This window comes from Pteropus vampyrus, unplaced genomic scaffold (assembly GCF_000151845.1).
Source record: "Pteropus vampyrus isolate Shadow unplaced genomic scaffold, Pvam_2.0 Scaffold131, whole genome shotgun sequence".
NCBI classification, from domain to species: Eukaryota; Metazoa; Chordata; class Mammalia; order Chiroptera; family Pteropodidae; genus Pteropus; species Pteropus vampyrus.
Genome location: NW_011888912.1, coordinates 1,346,090 through 1,369,786, shown reverse-complemented (window position 1 = coordinate 1,369,786; position 23,697 = coordinate 1,346,090). Strand labels below are relative to the sequence as shown.

Here is a 23,697-nt window from a genome sequence, read left to right as displayed (position 1 = left end):
GTTTAGTTCAGCTTCACCAAGGAGGACTTCTGTAAGCTCAGATCCCCTGCTGCAGAAGCCTGCCGAATCACATGCGCCGGTCACCGAATCTTCACAGTGGGGATCGGCTTAAAGACACAGAACCGTTCTGTCCGTTCCCGTTCCGGCGTGGTGTTGGGGTCCACTCCACGACAGTCATTTCCGTGGACGCCTTTGGGGTTGTGAAGCGTTCGATTCACAGTTTGCAATACAAATACCCTGATACGTCATTTCTTTGCTATTAAGTATTTGATTATTATACCTTTTTAAATTCGATCTTTAAACCAAGTTTTTAATTAGTGTCACGTGGAGCAGTTCAGAGTATTTTTTTTTCCCTTCCTTCCTTCCTGTTCTCCTCCCCCCGCCGATCCCGCGTGTGGACGCAGAGCTCCGAGGGGCCGTGGCCTAAGCCCTCTTGGCGTGCAGCATCTCGATGAGGAGGTTGTTGTAGGGCACGTCCCCGTTCAGGTGCTTGTAGTACAGGTACTCCTCTGCCTGCAGGCTGATGGCCCGGATCTCTGGCAGGCGCAGAAGCAGCTGCCCGAACTTCTCCGTCTGCTGCGGGTAGTTGCACAGGGTGTAGTCCAGCAGGGCCGCGTTCACTTGCTCCTGGACGCCTTCCACCAGCTGGAAGTTCTCGAGGTTTTTGACATCTGGATTGAGAAAGAAAAAAAGAAGGCGGCCCACGTCAATGGCGTTCCATCCCGTTTGCTACAGCGGCGTGTGCATTTGTGGCGGAATTTCGCTCCTGAAAGGAAGCGTGTTTTCCGTGCTGCTGAACCTCACTGAGCCCCGCTCACCCAGCTTCCCGGGCAAGTGGTCACAGAAGAGCTTGGGAAGAACATCTTGTTGAAATTCTGCATATACCTCACATCAATTAGACAGTGGGTTTCGAGCAAGGTCAACTCTATTCATATCTTACAAAGGGAAAGGTTTGCGGGTTCAGAAAGCAGAGGGATCATAATATATTGCCAGCAAATGAGTCCCTGGAGAAAGACCTATCTTAACCCAGTATATTGCACAATTCATATAATTCTGTATTAATTTTTCTGACCCAAGGTGAAATCTGTGTCCAGGCGATGATGTAGTTAATTCTAATAAAAAGTGACAGGGTTCTTGTTTCTGTCTGACATTTTCTAAATGGTTCTGAAAGCCTCTGACTTGTCTAACCTATGCTAATGAGCCAGCTGGTACACTCCAGTGCCTGCCAACGGAGCCCTCGCTACTGGGAACGTTCTAAAATACACATCTCGGTGACTAATGGCCTTCATCAAATGAAAGCCCTGACACCGAGGCGGGACACAGGCCAGGGTGGCCGGTGCCCTTTAACCTGGATGTGGTGTCTGAAGTCGGATACTTTGCTTTCCTTTTTGTCCCGGGTCACTCAGAGACGATAGACACAGGCAGCTCGTTCGGCCTCCCTCCTGGTGACCGTCCAGCCGTCGTAAGGCATCTGCCCACGACGCCCTTATAAACACTGGTGACGGGGAGACAGAGTCAAAAGGAGACAGACAGACACACATGCACACGCACACATGCTCACGCACACACGCGGACAGTGACCCACGGGAGCGGTGTGCTGGGGTTTCTCTTCTGGAGTTTACCTACATCGACAGTGCAGCTTCTATGCGACATACTTATAGAAGCCTCTGGAAGAACATAGGGAGGTGTGTGCGTGTTTACACACATCCGTGCTAAGGAAGTAAACCACCCTCGCTTCACGTTCCAGTCGGACACAAGTACACAGCGTGATTCTGAAGGAAACCACACAGCACTGCGACTCAGGGGAAACACAGCGTGCCCCGGTCCCCGTCGCCACGGTGGCCCCCAGCCGGCATTCTCGGCGCTTGGTGCCATAAACTTGGCCTCTGCGCAGGCGCACGGCCACCCCGAGTCTTGGGCGCTGTCACCCTCAGGTCTCACCTGATGAAACCTGTCCAGGATGACTTCCGGATTTACGTATTGAGCCATGACTTTGCATTAAACACGCCTCCCCTTAGTACTGAAGTAGATAGATCGCATGGGCCTTGCATGCCACACCTATTTCAGACCGAGAGGGGAGAATCAAAAATAGTCGATGATGTATTAATGAAATGTGTGACAGATGCCCCGCCCCTTCTTGGGGTCTTTAAACTGGCAGCCAGGTCGTTGCCTACTTCACCTACTATATGCATGGCACTTCACAGCCAAAGCGTTTTCTGCCTATCTTATGTAAAATACTTAAAACTTATTATAAATGATTTAAAACTACTTCTAAGTATTAGTTACGTTTGGTTCAGTGTTACGACATGTCAACGGCTGAAAACACCTTTGACACACCGAACGTAGGTCCTAGATCGTTCAGCTCCATCTGTCACAGGCTCTCCTTCTGGTGACAGACACGGGTCCTTCATAAAGCATCACAGCAGAGAGCAAAGATGAACAGTTCATCTGACTTCTGACAGACTTCTCAGAGCTGCCGCTCCTTGCCTTCCACCCCACTTAAGACAGAATTTAGCTTTCTCCTCTCCACACGATGAAGAAGCTAAAAAAGAAAATAAGCGACGTTTGGGTGTTACGGCGATTGAAACACAAATTCTAAGAAAAAAATGGAAATGGAGGATTATTTTACACTACAAGGAAAAATACTCCAACAAGCAAGGAAAGCGATCGATAGTCACAGAGATCAGTAGGATGTAGGAATCTACAGAGTGAAATGTAAGATAAATGAATTATAGTCTTTTTGGAAAGCTGTTTTTCAAACTTTTTTTTCTGATCAATGTATTTTTTTGAGAACTACGGTCAACATCCTATGATAAATTATGCCAGTCTGTTAGGTAAGAAAAAACTACTAACAAACTAGAGAATATTCCAATTAACGTGCGCTTTATGCGATGGGTGTATACGTCCAATACTAATGCGAATGTGAAATGACCTGTTATAGTCACTCTTAAGTCTCTTATAAGCCAGTTTCCTTTCCTCTGCTAATACGAAGCCAGCTTTCAAATGCTGATGCACTTGAGCTCTCCCTGAACAAAATACTGCAAACGTCACAGTGAATTCTCTTTACCTCCTTCGCTGAAACTATTTCCGAACTGAATATCAAGTCTTGATTGACGTGTTTTGCCAATGAGGGTTTCGCCTGGTGGGTTTGCTTCAAGGCAGACGCGCCCCCCGTTCACACCTGAATTTGGGTCCCTGGTTCCTGAGTCCCCCTCATCTCGTTTTCCCGCTGAGGTTGAGATGGCTTACAAGGGACCCAGAGCAATAGAGAAGACGGGGTGCCAGGACCGAGGTGGCAGCTCTGCTGGAGGACTTGAGAATTGTATTCAGTTTTTAGGGAGAATCCACAGTTGTGCTCCCACAAGACCCACGGAATCAGTTTTTGTGCCTATTCATGCCCTTTTGTGAAAATTTGAACATTGACATTCTTACCCATGGCCTCTGGGACATCCGTCCTACAGACCAAACCCATTTCATGTCGAGGAATGAATGGGAGCTGGGTCTCAACTTATCTGCAGCAGGAGGCTGTCACGTCGGAAATTCACTAATGAATGGACATTAAATTATATGAGAAAACAAAATTTGGACAAATTGCCACATGTTCTGTGGTCCTTGGAAACAGATGTTTTTGAGATTTGCTATTCAGTTCTCGTATTCAATAGCATTGGATCCCATTCGGATTTTTGAAAAAGACCCACTTTGAGGAGTAGAAATTGACATGAGGCCAAAATCCCCGCCAGTTCTTCTGTGGCATTTTATGCTGGATCTCAAAGTCTCCTGCGTTCGGCACTCTGTGTGCGCCTTTGAAATTTATGTAAGCTTCATTGTCATACAATTTAAAAACTCAAGTTAATGAACCCTATCATTACACATTCTGGGTTGCAAATGGTATGTAAACAGACAGAGGCATTTTCTCAACCCTTTCTCCACAGCCTTTAAATTTTGATGACTGGCAAAGCATTTTGTGTTTCTCCTCTAAGTATCAATCTCTTATCCTCTGTTCTACTTTATTCACTCAGGGACTAATTACCAACTTTTTATATGAGGCCGCATTATGATAAGCTCACAGTGGGGTGCTCAGATTTTTTCCATCCTTATTGGAAAGTAAACCCTTAGGTCTTCTTGAATATATTATAGTGTGCTGGCTTTTCGGTCGTACAGAGCGCTCGGGCTTTCTCTGAGGATGAGGATGCTGAGCTCTGCCTCCCTGGTTCCTGCCACGTGGCCAAGGCCTGTGGATGTCCCTAGTCAGCACACTTTTCTGTGATGGGTCCTTGGCTGAGCCAGGTGCTGCGGGGCTAGGAGGCGCCAACGGGGTGTCTTAGAAGGTGACTATCTTTGTAATTTGCCTGACGTGGGGTAAAAACTCCCATCTTGCCCTTTGAAAGATATAAAAGGGGCAAAAAGAGGCGCCCGGTCATGCCAGAGGACAAGACACATGTTCCGGAGGTTTTGGGAGGGATGACACATCTGTAAATTGGCACAATTTGTCCTCAAAGACTCTTTCCTTCCATAAGCCAGAAAAGGAGAAAGGCAGTGAATTTCTGTAAGAAATTTTTAAAATTATTCTTGAAAGGGCTATACTGCAATAATCTGAATGTATGACTCTGTGAGAACTCTGCAGATCTCTTCATGGGAACAGAGCCCATGTCCCAGGGGCCGAGGGCTGGCAGGGTTAGACGGGGAGAACGGACACCGTCAGTGCCGACGTCGAAGGTCCGATGTTCCCAGCAAAACTTGAAACTCAAGATTTTAAGTCTATCACTATTAAGTCCTTTATAAAAAGCATGTGTGTGTGCTTTTTACCCCAACAGCTATTTTTAGTAACCAGAACATACAATCGCCTGCCTCCATATGCACAATACCAACGAGAAAACGCAACTCTTTTTGGCAAGAGCTGTGTGTACAAATGTGGACATACAGCATATGCGTCGTTCATGTACATAGAAATAGGAACAAAAAATAATAGATAATGTGTGTGAGAGCACTTCAGACGTTACAAAGCAGCGGTGAGGGGCAGGGCCTTATTATTCCCACGTCTATAAATGACACACAGGCAACGTGTCCACATTTTACAGCTCTTGTCAAGGAGTTGCATTTTCCTTACTTCGCACCTTCACGTGGAGACGGTATATGAATTCATTCATTCATTCATTCATTCATTCATCCATCCATCCATCCATCCTTACAGACTCGGGCTAGGCCCTGAGCCAGGTGTTAAAGGTGCAAGAATAACAGACACAGTCTCTGTGTCGAGGTCTTTGAAGTGACAGATCAGCAGTGGGTGCACAAATGGGCCCCTAACCCAGGGCTCGGGGGCCATGAAGGGCTCCTGGGGGAGGTGACAGCAGAGGAGTTTGAAAAATGAGTGCCGCCCATGCAAAGCCTCAGGGGCAGAGAGAACCAGGACGTCTTGGATGCCTGGAAGGCAGCTTCACTTCCGCGGAGAAGGAGATGGGGGACGGCGGGGGTGGGCAGGATAAGGACGGAGCACGAGGCTGAAGAGTGAGCGGGGCCACGCTGGGTTCCGACCCGAATGCAGTGCAGAAGCACCGAGAGGTCCGGAGGCGGAAGGACATGGCCAGCGGTGTGGTTCGGAGGAGCGCTCTGGCAGGCGTGCGGGGCCGGGCCGTGTGTGCCCGCCCCGGAGGGAAGGGGCAGTGTGTGGGGGAAGGGCGGTGTGTGCCGGGGGCGGGGGCGTTGGGGTCCGAGGAGGGAGCAGACTCGGGGTGGGGCGTCAGGAGGCTGCCTCAGGGATATGGGCGAGCAGAAGGCGGCGTGTGCTCGCAGTGGAGCACCGCTCAGCGTTACGTCGGGGAGGGTCCCTAACACGTGCCGCCACGTGGGTGACCTCGGAGGACACTGCTCCATGACACAAGCCGTGCGATTCCACTTGCACGGTCTCTAGAGGGGTGGCGTTCATGGAGACAGAAAGGGGGGGCCTCGTGTCACCGACAGAGGGTCTGTTTGCAAGACGAGACGCGTTCTGGAGGTGGCTGCACAGCAGACACACGTGGCGGGAGTCCTGATGGCAGGTTTTCTGATCCGCGTATTGTACACAATGAAAAGATTTTAAATGTAAGTTTTTGAACGTAATGTACCGAACGCCAGTGACTCCGCCACCACTGGACAGCACCGTCGGCCTTCGGGCTCCCTGCCCGTCCCTCCCCCAGCCAGCTCCGAGGCCCCAGAGTGACTCGCCCACTTTGTGCTGCCCCGCCCCCTCCACCCCTAAACCACGCGTTCCCGGTGTGGCGCGTTTGCCTGGCCGACGCCCCGCATTTGTCTAAGTTTAAAAGCTGCCTGCCACCCCACCAGAGCGGGAGTGGGAGCTGCGTAGGCCGCGTGCTTGGCCACATCTGCAGCTGCACCCCTGGCGCCCAGGCCAGACACGGCCCTTGATGAGCATGCAGGACGAGGGCACACAGCTCTCCATTAAACGCTGCTTGGCCTGGACCTAAATCTCTTCTTCTTCCCTTTTTTTTTTTTGCCTTTGACACGCCCCCTCCTTCCACATCAAATCCACGCAGTTGTTTTCCTTCCGTGTAGAATTGTCTCATTAACAGCAAGCGAACAGCGCAAACTCCAGTAAGTACTGTGCTTCCTGGGGAAACAGATTCGAAGAGGGAGTCTGACCCGGTGCCTTGACCAATGCCCAGACTGCCTGTGTTTCTCGAATTCTCTGGCCCCCTCTGCTCATGGGACGTTTGCCTTGCCACGCCCCGCGCCATCCCCAGCTCGCTCGGCGACCTGTGCTGGCACTGCAGTGCAGAGTAGCACTTTCTCAGGCCCTGTGGACACAGTGCTTACAGGACATCTCTCCCTGAGCGGCTAGTGGCGTCCCCAACCAGCAGCGTCTACATGGACCTCCATCGCAGGGTTGCTTCTGCTATTTGTCCTCCAGCAGGTAGCAAAGCTGTACACGCCCAGCATCAAACATCACCGCCTACGGGGAGCCTGCCAAGCTCCTCTCTGTTCATTCCGCACGCATCACACAGGCACTGGGTGCGACCTGACTGTCAACTGGGGACCTCGTGCACAGTGGTCGCCTGGCCGCCCCAGGCCAGCACGGTGCCTGGCACAGCGGGAACCCGCCTCCTGCTTGTTGGATGAAAGGCCGTTCCCACTCACTTCACACACCAGCCTCCCCCCGACTTGCGTCTGGAAGATCTTGCAAGTAATTCCAGTCGTATCTTCCTTGCTAAGCTTTCCAGCCTGTCTTCCGCGTCTTATTTCCCACCCGGCACGAGTGTGTCACTACACGCACGATGACAGCCAGGACCTGTGTGCTCTTGAACCTGCTGATTTGAGCCAAGCTCCCACGAAGACAGAGCATGGGCAGTTTCACTCGCTAGGAGTGTGGTGAGCGCCTTCCGGGAGCCAAGTCCCAGTTTGAAAGCCCCTTGTCTTGTTAGGTTCGGAACCAATGTCGAATATGACAGCACATTTCCTGTCATCTATTGCTAGTGAAGTGCAATTTGATTCAAAACCATCTAAGAAGTTGGGTTCAACCTGTAGGAGAAGGAGGAACACTTGGTTTGCTTGCTGTTTGAAAGGTTCATGTGACTGTGGTGGGGGACACTTGGGTTGGGGTCCTGCTGTGTTCAGGTCCACGTCAGCTGACGTGGAACCTTCCTGTTTTCCGGCTGGGTTTCCCAGAATTCTTAGGGAAAAAACTGGGGAAGGAAGGCTGCACTAAAGACTTTTTAAGATCATGAATTGCAACATGATGGGTTTTATCAGTCTCTACATACCAGATGAGAGTAAAAACCACGGAAAAACACACAGAGAATTAAAGGCCCAACTAAAGTCTCTGGCTGGGAATCAATTGGATATTTTGAGCCAGGAGACAGAATTTAAAGGGAGGGCACAGGGTGAGGCCATGTCCTGGTCCCTCAAATTTCAGAAGAAGCAGTGCCAGATCGACTTAGCACCTAGAATCGCATGTCAAGTGCACACAGGATGCAGAGCTGCAGCTGGCCGGGCCGGCCGTGGGGCCCTCGCTCTTATTATAAAGACCATCTGTCCCCTCAGAACACGAAACGTCCTCATGACACAAAGCAGCCCCTCCACGGAGAAAAGCTGGCTGTCTGTTCTCGTGGCTACGTCCTGACGCAGGGTTTGAGTCGCACGTTTGCCTTTGGTTTCCATTCAGGAACTTTTGTGCGTTTTTGCCAAGTTGTCTTACTTTCTTAGAATAGGATCTGAGGTGCGGTTTGTTCTGTTTGGGTGGCAAGTCGGGACTACGAATAAACCAACGTTATCATATGAAAGGGAATTAAACAGGCAGATCCAAGTGGGGATATATTAAGCCAAATTTAAGCTCCGGTTGCTGAGTTTAGCCTGTGCTAGATGTCTGCTTTGCCTCGGGATAAATTCAGCTTTCCAGCAAATCGAAAGGGGAAAACCGCCTCAGGTGTGATAAAATTTACAAGAGAATGCCGTGGACCAGTTCTTGTTAGAAATATTAGCTTAAAGGCATTCTTATCGTCTGTGGGATGAAGACTGTATTTGCATTTAATTATTTGACTTCAAACTTTTATGAACCCGGATCAAATATTAGCTTAGCCAATTAACATATTATTCTGTGTGCACGCAGCTAAGAGCCTGATAACAGCACGATACTCTGTGGTGTCTGCGACTTTCCAAGAGAACAAACAGGTCACATTCGGGAGTATAAATGTACATCCAGCAGACAAGGCACTCTGTCTGAAGGAAACAGGTGACTCGAAATGTCTCGCCACATTATAGCGTTATTCTGGAAGACAAAAGGCATGTTCTTCTAGGTATTTCTTCCTACCCATACGATCAATACTCCTTCATAATTCAGCATTTGAAAGAAATCCCTTTCTTTTAAACGACTCATGTTTGCCCAGCCACCATGCAGTCACATGGCCCGAAGCAGCTTCCTGTCACTTCGTTCCCCACGGAGAGCTGCTTAGAGCTGTCTTCTCCTGGATGGCTCTAGGTCTTGGGGACGCTGGGGGACACTACTTATGCAGAAGAAGGACAGGGATGGCGAGGGGAGAGGGGGCCAGGGGGAAGAGGTTTGTGGACACTAAAGAACAGCAGAACGGTCTGCAAGGCCACCGGCTGCTCATGTGGCCGGTGTCCCACGGCCCCCCGCACCCCTAACTGATGGGGCAGGAAACTTCATGAGGCCTCCTGTTGGACTCAGCCCTCTGAGCCAAGGCCGTGATGCTGCAGGACGCAGACATGGTCCTTGCCGTGCTGCTGTGCTCCCAACCCCAGCTCCTTGGGTAATGCGACCCTGGGGACAGCTTTGCAGTGAGGTGGCAGCGATGCCTCCCGTGGTCGGCTGTGACCGGATGTGCGTGCGGCCGAAATGGGGCAACACTGTTGCCCTGGTCTGCGGTCCCACCTCGCCCGCTTCGGCAGACCCTGAAAACCACGACACAGACACGACACACTTGTCTCTAGAAAGATTAAGTATCAGCCATTTCCAAAGAATGGAACCCAAGATGGCCAAGTCAACACAGGGGCGCGGAAAAGGGCTGGAAACTTTGCCTCACATGCAGCAAGAAATACAGAACCCGGAAAACAGCCCGCGTCCTGCATTGTCTGTTGTCACTTAACTAATTAAGACTCAGAAACTTGAACTCTGTGCCAACTCAGACACTGCATTTGGGCTTTATTTTTCATAGGAAGTTTAAAGAATGCCTTTCTGTTTCCTACCGAGTAGCTAACTCAGGAGAAATAAATTCCGTCTAAAACCAGCAGCAGAAGCAGAAATTCAGTGCATTAAAGACTATAGTTACAATGTCATCTATTTTAAAATCCAATTTTAAACATTAAAGACCTTTTGTAAGGCACTTTATGAAATCGAGGCTTATTGTATATTATGATTTTTGAGGACCAAGTATTTTCTTAGCGCTTCGAACCTGTATCATCTAACTTTTTACTTTCATGTGACTTCTCCCAACACTCCTGGCCAGCCCCGCACCCTGAGAGGCACACAGTGAGTCAATGAAAGAATTGGGGAGGATTAGGTATTTTAATGTCGCATCTGATGCTTCCCTAGCCCCTTTTAATTGCAATGCACTGTGTTAACTACATCACTTAAGAGAAAGCAGGGCTTAGGGTCGCTACAATAGCATTTAAAGCACGTAAAGTTTCCCAGTGGCATTGTTCTGAATTAGTGAGGTTTATTCTACTTTGCATGTTCTGTTTCCACTTGTACTAAAAAGTAACATCACGATCAGTAAAATTCTTGCAACCTGATGCTCATATGAGAATTGTTATTTATGTAAGTCTGTTCTATATATCCAAGTTTTTTTTTTAAAGTTCGTAGAGTTACAATGAAACTACTTTTTAAGAGCTAGATATACTTGTTACTTAGTACTACATCATTTCCCTTAGCTTATTAAAATTCTGCTCAGTAAGATCAGAGGTTGAAATAAAGGGAAAAAAATCCTTCAGCTGACCAATGCTTATTCTGAATCGTTTGGACCGTAAAAAGGAAAGAGAGGTCTTTGGGGTGAAGAAGTAAAGGGGGGAAGGGAAACTGATTACATAACGAGATCATTAAAGCCAAATACTTACCAGTTTTTTTGGACATAAATTAATAATTCATCCAATTGCTCAGGGATATGTACTTGTACGTGAAAGACAGAAAATCTATATCACCAATTTGTTTTGTATTTATTTTCACCATGCGGCAGAGAAAATAACAGGAAAGATTAGTCTAAAAGGGCCTGGAACGTTTTGCAAAGGAAGCTCTCCTTTCATTTACTTTTTTCGCGTCCTCATGCATTTTGCTAAGACAGTGACAGTGGGGACACCGAAGTATCCGACATCGGACCGTCTTTGTTTCATCAAGTACCTCTATAGGAAGGGAGCTACAAATGTCGCCATGTCGCCATACCTTTTCACACCTGGGTATCACCACCTTCCGAGTCAGAAGACGTTTATGCTGTTGCAGCCGCGTGGTTTTCAACTCCTGCTTGTTCAGGGGACGCACTGATCCTCGCATTGCCATGTGGAAGCCGGCAAAAATGAGGAGGTGCTTTACGTCCGCCAGCACCGCCCTGGTCAAGCGGCCGGAATGAGGGAACTGCCCTAAGTCCCAGCGCCCTTGCCTCCTAAGCGTGCGTTATTTAACAGCGACTGCCATGTGGGAGGACAGCGAGCTTCCGGCTCGTGAAGTCCCATTGGCTGTGGCATCTTCCCGCAGTGAGGACTCTGTCTCCACCGTCTGGCCCGCCCCGCGCGTGAGGAAGGCTCAGGCGTGAGAGGTCCTCCCTGAGCCGGGCTCAGCCAGCTTACACGGAGAGCACTCTGACCCTGAGGGAGCACTCAGGCCCAGGGACAGTCCTGCAGCTGGCGGGGGCACCCGTGCCCGGTCCCCCTGCGGAGCCTGCCCTGCAGAAGCACCACCATCTCTCCAAACGTGCGTGTTCAGGACAACAGACAGAACCTCAACACTCTCCCCATGAGCCTCACGGTGGTGAACGCAGCCACTTCAAGTTCAAAGGCAGCCCAGACCCACTCCAAGCTGCACTGGGCATTTAATTAGTAATAGCTCTCTCCTTGTGAAGTCGAGGATTCAAACGATGGCTTAAAATTTGAGCTTTTGGATTATCTGAGGATTCCTTAAGCCTCCACTGCAGAGAGTCAGAGCTCACTCTTTAAATTTCAACAGTGAATTAGATCGCGGACCGCAAGTTGCCATCGATCCAGCAGTGATCAGTCAGCGGTGACACTGGGGCCACTCACTGCCATGCGGGCATCTCCAGGAACAAACCATGCTGCAGTTACTCCTTGCTTGTGAAGAAAAGGGGGCTTCCATTGCTCAAATTCTAAAGTAAACACTTGTTCGAAGTGTTCGACATGTCTTCAAAATGCGATTCTTGAGATGCTCACCTGTCTTTTTCTCGGTCTGTTGTATAATTAATAGTGAAAACGATGTCATTTGAATTGTATTTTATTTTATTTTTTATTTTTTTACACCTACAGCACCTGGTCTTCCTAGGTGGTCTCCCATCCAAGCACTAACCAGGCTCGACCCTGCTTAGCTTCCAAAATGAGTTGTATTTTCAACTTGATAAATACACCACTTGGATATAGAACTGCTTCTTTTAAAAACGTACAAATCTCAGATCGTATGAGGTGAGCAGAGCCGCTGTTTGCAAAACTGTTTCAAAGCAAGCACCGTCCCCAGCGCCCTGCTGACACCTGATCCAGAGCAGTCATCGTCTCCCTGGCTAGGACAGTTGTGGAAGAGGGAGGTCGGTTTCACGTGCAGAGACATATGTAACCCTGCCTCAGCTGCCTAAGCATTTCAGCCCGTACATGATGGAGCCTTTATATTTATCGTCAACGATCTATTAACTGATAATGATACCGGGAGGGGAGGTTGACCCCTCTGGCTCTGAGTGTCCCCCATGGCTCCGGGGTGACGCATGATGACGACTGCCATCGGTCAAACCCAGGCCAGGCCAGCAGCTCCCCTTTGCTTGTGGCCGGACTGGAGGCAGTTAAGAGAGCGCATGGCCTCTGCCTTAGTCCCTTTCCCGAATGTGTCACGTGTGAGCACAGCCACCAGCGAGTGGGAAGTCTGGCACAGGAAATCGCACCACCTGTGAGGCTAGCCTCAGAACGGCCTCGCACACAAGGGCACATCCTGCTTACTGCGCACAGGATGGCTGGGACAATCCTGAAGGGGACACGCGCCCCGGAGCTGGAGGCGGCCGGAGCGGGCGGGGAGCCCTGGGGATAGGAAGACACTGCTGGGATCGTGTGGTGAAACACACAAAAATATCCCAAATTGTGTTTTCTTAAATGACCGGCATAAATAATGCATTAACACAACTGCATCCTGGAATAATGCCAGCGTAATTTCAGAATAGTTCGACACGTGAACTTCCTTCACTTTTTCTTAATTAGAGAAAATCCACATCCGGTGTGATTCGGGCGTGCAGTGACGCGAGTGTATTCGATTCTCTCCTCTTTCCCCGCTTCCTTTTCTTTCTTCTCCCCGTCCTTCCTCTTCCTCCCTGCCCCTCCCTCTCCCCTGTTTCTTCGCTTCTGCATTATTACTGCATTCTTAGTGCATTCTCCATTTCTGCTCCAAATGCATTCTTTCACTACGCATATTAAACACGCGTCAAACACCTACTCCATGTGCAGATATCTGACCAGCAGCCTCTTGGGCGGGGAGCCAGGTGAGCTGGTGGCAAACTTGCCGTCATTCTGGGTTTCCCCATAACGTGGTCCCCCGGGGCATAGAAGGGTTGGTGCGGAAAGTCCCTCCACGTAGCCTGCCCCGGCTCCTCCTGGCAGGGTGGACCCTGCCCGTGTGGGCGCTGTGGCGCCCACCCCCCCCAGCGTTCTCCCGGGAGCTCAGGGGAGCAGCAGCGGCACCTTTGGTATTGGGGTTCAGCGTGCTGTGGGAGGGTTTCTTTTTTAACCGAGAAAGTGTGGCTTAGAACGCACTTTCGCTGCCAGGCGACAGAGTTAGTAAAAAGAGCATGAGTATGAGGCAGAGGGGAGTGCGAGCTCGGGTCCCAGAGGTTCTGTGCTCAGGCCTGGCTGCCGGCCGTCCAAACGACATCGCGTTACAGCCTTAGACCCCAGTTACGGTTAGGACAACCACACCTAAAATACGGAGACATACGGCGTGTGAAACACAGGCAAAACATCGACCAGGAAAGCAGCAAGAGGAATCAATGGAAAAAGATTATTAGAGAGTGGCATCATAGGGACTGTTTTCACAGTTTTAATCATTAGGGATCTTGGCAAGTGAAAAGGCTAATGACCTAGTGGATGTCACTGCCACCTGATTAGCCAGCAAAAGGCTCTGTCTTTGAGGCAGGGATGCAGGAGGGAGACGCGCCTGTCGCTGTCACCGAGTCCTCCGAGGCACCCGGCACAGGCTGGCCGACCTTGTCACCACCCTCACGGACCGAGCCTTTGGCTCATCGGATGCTTAACGAGGTGCCCAGAGCTGCATGACAGTTCATTGCGTCACTAGGATGTCAAAGGGACATTTAAAATCCTCACACAATTTCTGTTTGCATAAAAATGTGTAAGAAAAAAAAAACCCAGAAGTTGGGAAAAACGTGAAAGAAAATGGAATGTTCGAAAAGTTCGTCACTGAAATATTCCTCCCCAAACCAACCCACGCAGAGAAATCGAGCGCCTTGCAGGCTCATTGGTGCTTTTAAACAGTGTCTGGAAGTTTTGCTCTGCTGCTCACGGCTTTGGGCGTTTGCCATTTGTTCATCGTCACGGTTCCAAACACTCCTGTGGTTAAGACTCTTACACGAATGCCAAAGTTAGCAAGGCACAAGTTGGCACCTTGTCCCTACATATATCATCTCTAAAGATAATCGTCATAACCGGTGTGAGGGGCTGGATTGTAATAGTGACCTACAAAAAGCCTTTATGTAGGTCACTGCTGTCAGAAAGTAGTGTGTGCGCATGTGTGTGCACGAATGTATGTGTGCATATGCGTGCATGTATGTGTGTGTGAGTGTATGAGTATATATTGTATATGTGCGTGTGAGTATATGTGTATATGTGTGCATGTATGTGAGTGTGTGCATATATGCATGTATGTGCGTGTGGGAGCACATTTCACTGTTCAGAGGTTTCGACATGGGGGTCCCCAGGATCAAGCCCACGGGGCTCCCCCTCGAGCTGCCCGAACTGACTGGAAATGCCGGAGGAGCCCGAGCCCCGGCCGGCCCAGACCATCGGTGCGCCGTTTGCTTTGCAGCATCTTGATTTGCTGGCACCGACCGCCAGCTAACGTGCTCCCCGAGGCAAATAACGGTGTCCGTCGCTTTGAAAGCCCACATCTTCCTTTTCCCCACCACGTGCTTTGGAAGGGAACTGAACTTCGTGCCTGCCCTGTCTGTGTCCTGCCGCCTGGGTCGGGCTATGGCTGCTTGGCCAGTCACGTGGATCAGGGTCCCCTCTGCTGGGCTGGGTGCCATTGACGTCAGGGTGGGGACTTTCTGCCCACAGTCAACCTAGTAAATATTAACCTGGCCCTCAGGCCCCTAGGCAGGCGCCCGACGGACAGAGACGACTGCAGAACAGAGCACAGGGACTCGCCCCCCGCCCCATGCCCGCTGGGATGAGGCTACTCTCCTTTCGGAAAGTGACTGTGGCCCGTGCCGTGCCCCCTGAGTGGCCTTCCCAGGCGCCCCCTTCCTCCATTTTGGAGAAAGCCAGGTGTTTCGCACTCCTACAGTTGCCCCATGGGGTTCCACCGTTTCTGAGTCTGGAGAGAGCCAGTCCTGTGGGGCTGCTTCTGCTGGGCGTGCAGCAGTGAGGGGCTCCTTCCCTGGGGTGCGTGAGAAAGCAAGCCCGCACTGACTTCCTGCGGCTGCCGGGAACCAGCAGAGCGGACTCATCAGGAGCAAAGTGGAGCTCGCCGTTTCTCGGGAGGGAGGCAGAGAACCAGAGGCTCAGATGCTCTGAGGGTGGAGCGCAGTGGTCTTTGGGACTGATGGGTGGTCCCCGCCGACTTGAAACCCGCGGCTTTCCCTAGGAAGATTGCCCTACAATCGGCTGACAGGTCCTGACAGGCCGCCCAGCACAGCGCTAAAGGACACAGAGCAGCGACCCTCTCCCAGCCAGGGTGGGGGCCTTTCGGGGGTGCGCTTTGCAGTCTGGAGCCCCATCTCCCTCCTCCCTCTTTCTGGAGCTGGCACGTCACAGACTCCCAGAAAGCCCTGTGCGTAGGTCACTTCTGAGAACAGCCAGCTACAGGGGGAAAACCAGCCACCATTAATTCCTAACACCCCAGGGTCTGGAACGAGATGCAGAGCCCCTGTGAGACCCTCAGGGGCTGTGGGAGAAGTTTAGCTCCTGGCTCAGAAAAGGCGACGGGCTGAGAGGGCCTGCACCACAGCAGCCTCTACCGCCCCGAGAGGCCCCAGGTCGCGAGGCTCAGGGAGATGCTCTGGTGTGACAAGAGGTGTGCTCAGAAGTGCTTGCGGCGTGCGTCAGGCCACCTTTACAGAGTCTTTAAAAACTCTTACATCGACAGCTCAGACCTGTAAACTGGTGTGATAGCTCAGGATCTCTCTCTGCTCTCTCCCCCTTCACTGCCTGCACTGGACATTTAACCACATTTGTGCGTTGGCTCTAGAACGATCACACCCGTGCTGTCCTAGAGTGCGCGCGTCGCCACACAAGCCTCTCTCGTAATCAGTCCATTAATTCCCAGAGCTTTGAGCATTGTTTGAAGCTTGCCCCCACCCAATGTATTAATTATTTAAGGAGGAGCCATATTTTTAAGTGGTGCTGATAATCATCTAGGGTTTTACTGCTATAAACATAGAGGCATTAAATATAAATGAAAGTTACTACTGTCCAGGACTGTTTTTGTCTTTACACCGATTGATGTTACAGAAACAAGCTAGTGATGGATAAACTGGTCTACCTATTAACTCCTCGTATGAATAGCACAATTTCCTGCACTAAGTATCTACCAAGGATGACAAAATGCAGGATTGGTTCTTAGTTTTCCATTGGATTTTGGCTTCCTTTATGTCATTCTGGGGACTGAAGGAACTGGGATAGCATCAAAGAAAATGTGTAGCGCGTGCTTCTGCAAATGGCTTGACGTGGCTTCTAATCAGTGAATGTTCCATCCACCCATCCATCATCCATCCTTCATCCATCCATCCATCAATGCACTTTACCCATGCACGCATCCATCTCGTTTGCTTAGAGTGTTTGAGACAAACAAAAAAAGGGACTTATTCATGGAGAGAAAAATTATGAAACAATACGGGAAAAAATTAAACACTAATAGATACATAACCTATTAGAAATCTTTAAAACAAAAACAATAATTATTCAGATAAAAAACTGAACAGATGGGATACAGGCTAGACTAGATACGGCCGAAGAGAGAATCAGAAGATGTCACTGACACAAGGAGCAGCGCCACGAGACGAGGGGGAAACGGTGTAAAACGCGGAGGCCTAGCAGAGGGTTTCCACGGCAGTAATACGTGAAAGGAGGGTTCCTGAGAATTTCCCAGCGTTCTCTGATCGGATGTGCACTTCCTGTAGGAATCTATACTTGGGCACCTGGTATTGAGCGTATAGGACACCGGAAATAAAGAGAAAACCTTAAACGTTATCACAAGGAACAGGCAGTAAACTTCCGATAGCCTTCTCAAGTGTCGTGACAGTCTTGCCCAACTAAAGTTTTATAGCCAATTAAACTACCATTCGAGATTTAAGACATTTTAAAACATACAAAGACTAGGCTGGTTTACCAGTAAACAGATAAACTCACCTCTTAAAATATGGAATATAAATATGCACTTGTTGTATGGGCCAGAAAATGAATTCTTGGGGATTTATCCCAGCGAAATGAAAACATGTCTGCACATCATGTTCATAGCAGCTTGGTTTGTAATACCCTAAACCTAGAACGACTCAAGCATCCTTCAGCAGACCAATCGTTGAGCAAACTCTGGTCTGTCTATGCCGTGAAATACTCCGCAGCCATGAAAAGCAGCCGACTCCTGGGTGGGTGTTGAGGGAATATTGCCAAGTGAAAAGAGCCAGTCCCCAAAGGTTACAAACTGTAGAATCGGCATCCCTGAAATATCAAAGTTACAGAGATGGGGGACAGATTAATGGTCACCAAGATCGTGAAGACAGGAAGAATTGGGAGTGGCTACAAAGGAAAAGGTCTGTGTCGCAACTGTGCTGGTGGCTCCACACATCTATCTACCTGTGTGGCCAAACTGCAGGAGCCACATGCAAACGCCCACACACAAGTGAGTGCACGTAAGATGGTGGAGTTAGCCAACAGAGTCCGCCGTGGACAGCGCCGGAGCCATTTTCCTGGTTTTTACATGGACTATAGTTGTGTAAGGTTGTGGCACTGGGCAACTGGATGAAGGGTACATGGGACCTCCTCGTACGATTTTTTTGGTAACTTCCTGTAAATTTATGATATTCTTATAATTTACAAAGATATTACAGACAGGATTAAAAAAAAAAAAAAACCAAGACAAAGTCTAGCCACAGACTAGTCGTGCTGCTCACAGAAACCCACCTAAATCACAGAAATTATCGCCGTGCTGAGCGACAACTTTGCAACACCAAAGCGTACGGGAAAACAGAAGCGCGGGATGCTAACGCAGGAAGCTAGACTGAGAACAAAACAATAGAGATGAGCGCAAGACTCACTGAACCAGAAGGCAAAGGGGGAGAATAAAGCATCGCCAAGACCGACAGCGTTTACAAAAAGAACGCTAACGAATAGATGAAGCTTTTCACAGTAAATCGCGGGACTTAAGAAACGTCCTCACCAGAGATTGGAATAGGACGAGAGCACTTGTTCTTCACAGCTTCGAGTCGGCACCATCCAGTCAATAAGATAAGGCAAGAAAAGGCGATGGGGAAGGCGAGAGGAGACTCTGTATTTGTTTGCAGACTACGATTGTCTACGCAGAAGATAAACTATAAAAAAAAGCCGTTTCGAATGACGGAATTCAGCAAATTTGTTCAACATAAAAAAATCAGTTACGTGTATATAAACCAATTAGAAAATGTTTATATTCACAATAACAACAAACTCTACAGTAGCTAGAACACACGAATGACGAATGATACCTCTGGGGAGAAAATGACGAGGCATTCCCAGAAGACACGGACAACCCACCAGACGGAAGGGAAGGTACGGTCTGCCCGTGGATGGGAAGGCTCGACTGGTGACGGGAACCATGCTCCCCAGATTAATCTCTCAATGCAGTGCAATTCTATTCAAAAATCCCAACCAGCAAGCCAATCCCAAGCTAAAGCAGAAGCATAATTAAGACTACTTTGAAATACAAGGTAGCGATATCAAAATTTATTATGATACTTAAAACCCATGGAATCAGCAGCTCGATAATTAAATAGATCCATGGAGCAAAGCAGGAAGTCCAGAGAGAGAGCCACAAAACACTTAAGAGAGGCAGCGTCACAGACAGTGGGAAAGGCAAGCTACTAAGTGTTAGAACAACTGCCCACCCGTGAAGAAAGTAAAATGAGGCCAAACAGAAGCCAGATCTCCCCCTCGGTCTACCCACAAAAGTAAACTCTCGGCTTTAACATTCAAGATCTACGTGTAAAAAGCAAGGTTTTAATGCATTTGGAAAAAAGCTAAAGGAGAATGAATTTTATGACTTCAAGAGTAGGGAAGGATTTCTTAAAGATGCTACAAGAGGCAAAAACCATGCAGGAAAATATTGACGAATGTGGCTACGTCTGAGAAAGAAAAGATAGAAAAAGTGAAAAGAAAAGCCAAATTAATCTTATCTCGAGAGGGACCTTCAGATCAATAAGGCACAGATTCCAATGGGCAAAGGATGCACACAGGTACCTCAGAGAAACGTTAAAAGGTTCCTAATCTCACTTGTCATCAGAATGCAAATTACAGCGGAATACTGACAGAGGCTGAGCTATGGCGCTGACGAGATGGACAGGTGGGGACTCTCGGTAACCATGGCGAGGAAAGCAATGTGGTCCAGCTGCTGGAGGACACGTTGGCCATTTCCAGCGCCGGAGAAGACTACCCAGGCATACGCGCAGGGGAAGGCGTGTAGAAAACCGTTCCCTTTGCGTCGTTTGTAATACATATCCACCGACTCAAGAAGGAATCGATAAATTGTGGTGTACGTGAAATCACAAACTGCCGTGGGGCAGGGGAAGGATGACCTGGTCTCCGAACTGCTTACGGATTCCAGAAATCAACACAGAAATCTCAAGCAAAGAGGGTAAATTAAGATGTTTTTTTTACTCCTGAAAGCCTCATTTTTTTTGTTAGGTAAGAACAAGCTTCTGCAGCTCTGTCTTTGGGAGAGGAAGTTCCTTGAAGTTATAATTAGAAATGATACTGTTACAGTATTCATGACCCTGGTCCCTTTTGACGGCTCGTCCTGGACGAATGCCAGCACATGTGCTTATTCAATTTGTCCTATAATTTCTTGTGCCAGCAATAGCAACAATAACTTCTTTTTTTTTAATTTTAAGAAAAATTGCTAATTACTAAAACTATCCTGATAGGAGTATCAGGAATATGCCAAAGAATTTATGAAGAAACTTCTATTTTGGTATTCTTAAAATATTTCAAAATGTGCACAAATTCATCTTTTGACCCCCATTTCCTGCTATCCACTCTACGCGGTACAGTCCTTTAAGTGCGAAGCTGGTAATATCAGCAAAGGAAAAATCTGTGAATAATTCAGGCTACGACTCTGATAAATGATCAGATCTGTTCACAACACTGATTCATAAGAAGATGGGAATTTGGGCACCAGATGCTTCTTTACATGCGAAAGATCTGCGTGGAATCGGCGGGTCCGCTGGAAAATGCCCCATAATCTCAGCGGTGCTTCTGACTTCGCAGATGAAATCCGCCGCCCCACTCCAAAAACGGGGAGCAAGAGTAACAAACCAGTCACGCTTGGCATGGCTGTGGGGGTGGTGTTGGTGAAGGGGCATTGCTAGCCTGTAAGAGGGTGACTTTCAAGAAAGATCTAGAAGGATCAGGCTTCCTGACTGGTCCACTCGGAAGGGGTTGTCATCACCACGCGTGACAGGCGTTGTGTGGTGCCTTCGCCTTCATCAAAAAAGCAGCGGCGAGGACAGGGGGAGCCTGGACTCCCGGGGAGCGTGCGAATCTCCGCTCTCCCACGCTCTAGCTGGGCGAGCGCGTGGGCTGCCTGAGCTCGGGGAAGGGTCGTGGCAGCGATGGCTAACGACACCTGTCTCCTGAGGTTTTGCTGCGTCCACACAGAAGCCACTTTGTCCCCGGTTCAGCAGAGCTGGGTGCCGCCTTTACAGCAGGACCTGCGTCGGCCGCAGCGTCCAGCGTCCTCCCTTCGTTTGCCTCGTTGCTCACGCCCCGTTTGCCAGGCCAACCCGCCTGCGCAAAATCATCTCTCAATAGCAGCACTTAGCACACTGACAGTATTAGCATTACACCTAAAAAATAATATTTTCAGGCATACGCTATTCAGAAATACGCCCAAATAAGTGCAATTCAGGCAATTATGTGCTTGTGCCAGCAGATAACAGATGACCGTCACCCCTTCCGTGGCTGTAAATGCATATGGATTAAGCTCCAGCTTAGGGCTCCAGAATGAATTATATCTGGTCCTTGCTAAACTGCTTTGCTCATGGAAAGAAAAAAAAAGTCCACACAACACCTATTACACTGCACTTAATTAAGACAAGCATCAACTTTATGTGCCATTATTCGCTTCTGCCGACTCTCTGTGGTGTAAACGGCGGCCCCTCCTGAATGCCGATCAATGCTTCCTGAATTTCAGAGGATGACATGCAACGCAGGGAATGTTGGCCAGCAGCTGCGTACCCATCGGCGAGGCCATCGTGGGAAGATACGTGTAGTTATTTGGCCTGTATCTAGTGAGAGCTTTTCTGAATTAGGGTACCACGTGGAGTAGAAATGGGGATGGAGTGCTATTTGAAAGACACCTAGGATGTCTGCTTTGCTTATCTGGCTTCACGAGGAACGCTTTAACCAACACACCTGGGAACAGGTGTGGGGCGGCCGGATCCATCACCAGACTTTGCGGGCGGGTCCGTGAGAGAGTGTGGCGTGTGCGTGAGTGCAATGGTTGCGGGGTGTGGTGCACCCCATGTACAGGAAGGTTGTAATAAAGCAGTGTGACTGGCCTCAGGAAGGCCCGTGGCCACGTTGGGGAGGTTGGTCGCGGCTGTCCGCAGACCACCCTTTGCGCAGGCCGCTGCCTCTCTCTGGATTGTGAAGGAGAAACTATGCAGTCTGCCTCCTCGAAGATGCTTTACTGCATGGGAGAAAAGCATCTCTGCCACCCCCTTCTACAGCTCATCTTGGCATCTGACACTCAGTGTCACAGCTGCGAATGGATCCTAAATGCCGATGGTCACTATGGTCGCTGCTTGATTCCATTTATTATTTTATTTACAAAAGGACTCTGTTTAGTCTCCTTTTCCTTGCAAGACTTCCCTTCATAGTGTGGAGACTTATATTTTGATATTTTTACTATGTAAAGTAAAAAAGTGCCAAATTCTTTAATATTTATGCATACGATCTGTTTGCTAGTCTCTCTGCAAATTTCATGCTCGTATTTTTTTAAACTAATTTTTTCCAGTTCCTGTTACTTTTTTTTTTTTAACCTAAAAGTTGGAAGGAACATTCTTACATTCATGAATTCAATAAATATTTATTAAAACCTAACTATCTGTCAGGTAGTATGCCAGGAGCAAAGCAGACAGCCTTCCCATGCTCATGGACCTATAGCTTATTGATCTGATGGATAAAAGGCCATCGCTTCACTAAGAATATTAGAACGACAGCAGAGTAAGTCTTGACAACAAACAAGTAGAAACGTGCTCCGCCCTGCCATAGAAACATCTCGTTTCTTTTCCAAAATAGGACTTTTAAGACCTGAAGATGTTACTCATCCATTTCCGAAACCGTTTCCAATTCGTGGGTCAAGTTACACAAACCCTGTTTTGTTCTGGGACGTTTTGGCAATTGCTCGGAATGTCACCTGTGTTTAAGACAGGGAAGGGACCTCCTTTAAGGCCGAGGAGCTCGTCTGACACCATAGAACCGACCCTGGGGAGGAAGCAAAGACGCTTCGCCCTTGCGCCGTGCCCTGGCACACTCGGTGCTTCTCCACAGAGAGGACCTGGGTGGCAGTTTGATGTGGGTGTCCGGTGGCACTTCCCAGGTGAGACATCCCCATGGCGAGCACGACCTGTGACCCCCCGGGCGTCTGCTTCCAGGAGGGCGAGTCTCACGTGGGTAATGAGCGCCACATTCAAAACCTGGACCTTTAAGGGGAAGCAAAGAACCTCCGTGGCGAATAAGGATATGGTTTTGTCCACCCGTCTAACGTGAACGGGATTCTAGGGGGCGTGATGGCTCTCTGCGTGGGCTGGACACCGCGGTCTCCCGTGCTCGGATCGGTCACGCGTTTAACACCCGGTTCCAGCCACGACGTTCTCTCTAATCGTCCCGCAAGTTCGTTTTGCCAGGGAACTTACATACGTCTCCCCCATAAACCAGGAGGATGCAAAATGATAATGAGCAGTTTAATGTTGAGGCGACACCTGTTAGAGGGTTCTTGGAAAAAGCTCGTCTCGGAAAACTAACCTGCGCCCAAGGCATGTCTTTGTGGCTCAACTGCCTCCTGTCCCACGTCACATGCCATGTGATAGTCTTTGCTTCGGGCTAGAACCAAGTCAAGCCGCTCATGCGTGTTTGATCAGAAATGGTCCCCGAGTCTGCCCCGCGAGCCAGGCGATGCGCTTGAAGCCGGGGACACAGAGCACGGGAGGGGCCGTGTCTAACTGAGCATAGGCCGGTCAGCACGGGTCCTGCTGCACGCAGGACCTGGCCCCGCGCCAGCAGACCTGGCGTGTTAGAGACGCGAGGCCATTCTCCGCTGCTCTGCAGGGACGGGAAGCGCCGTCTCTGAGTCGGCGGTGTCAGGACGCGCCTCCAGAAACAGTGGCCGCCAGAGAAGAGTAATTCACAACAAGTCAAGGCCATTCATGGGGGGTGGGGTGTGGCATGCAGTTTTTCTCAACACCTGCGGCGTCTGGCCACTGAGTCTCCAGGCCGAGGGAACTCAAGGGCCATGGTGACATCTGAGTGGGCACTGTCTGGTCGCTCGTTGCTTCGAGTATTTAAGCCACC

At 49.4% G+C, this 23,697-nt stretch overlaps 1 protein-coding gene across 5 annotated transcripts in view; it reads right to left on the bottom strand.

Moving 5' to 3' along the window:
* Positions 1-374: 374 nt before the first annotated feature.
* The window catches only part of NR5A2 (nuclear receptor subfamily 5 group A member 2), an 86,333-nt gene continuing 63,010 nt past the window's right edge, over positions 375-23,697 (bottom strand). For 4 of the 5 annotated variants that reach the window (XM_011367252.1, XM_011367250.1, XM_011367248.1 and 1 more), the window contains one exon: positions 401-671. In XM_011367252.1, the coding sequence (XP_011365554.1) occupies positions 424-671 (248 nt within the window). In that variant the 3' untranslated portion in view covers positions 401-423. Of the gene's footprint in view, positions 672-23,697 lie in introns of all 5 variants that reach the window. The other variant, XM_011367247.2, reaches the window with a different exon arrangement.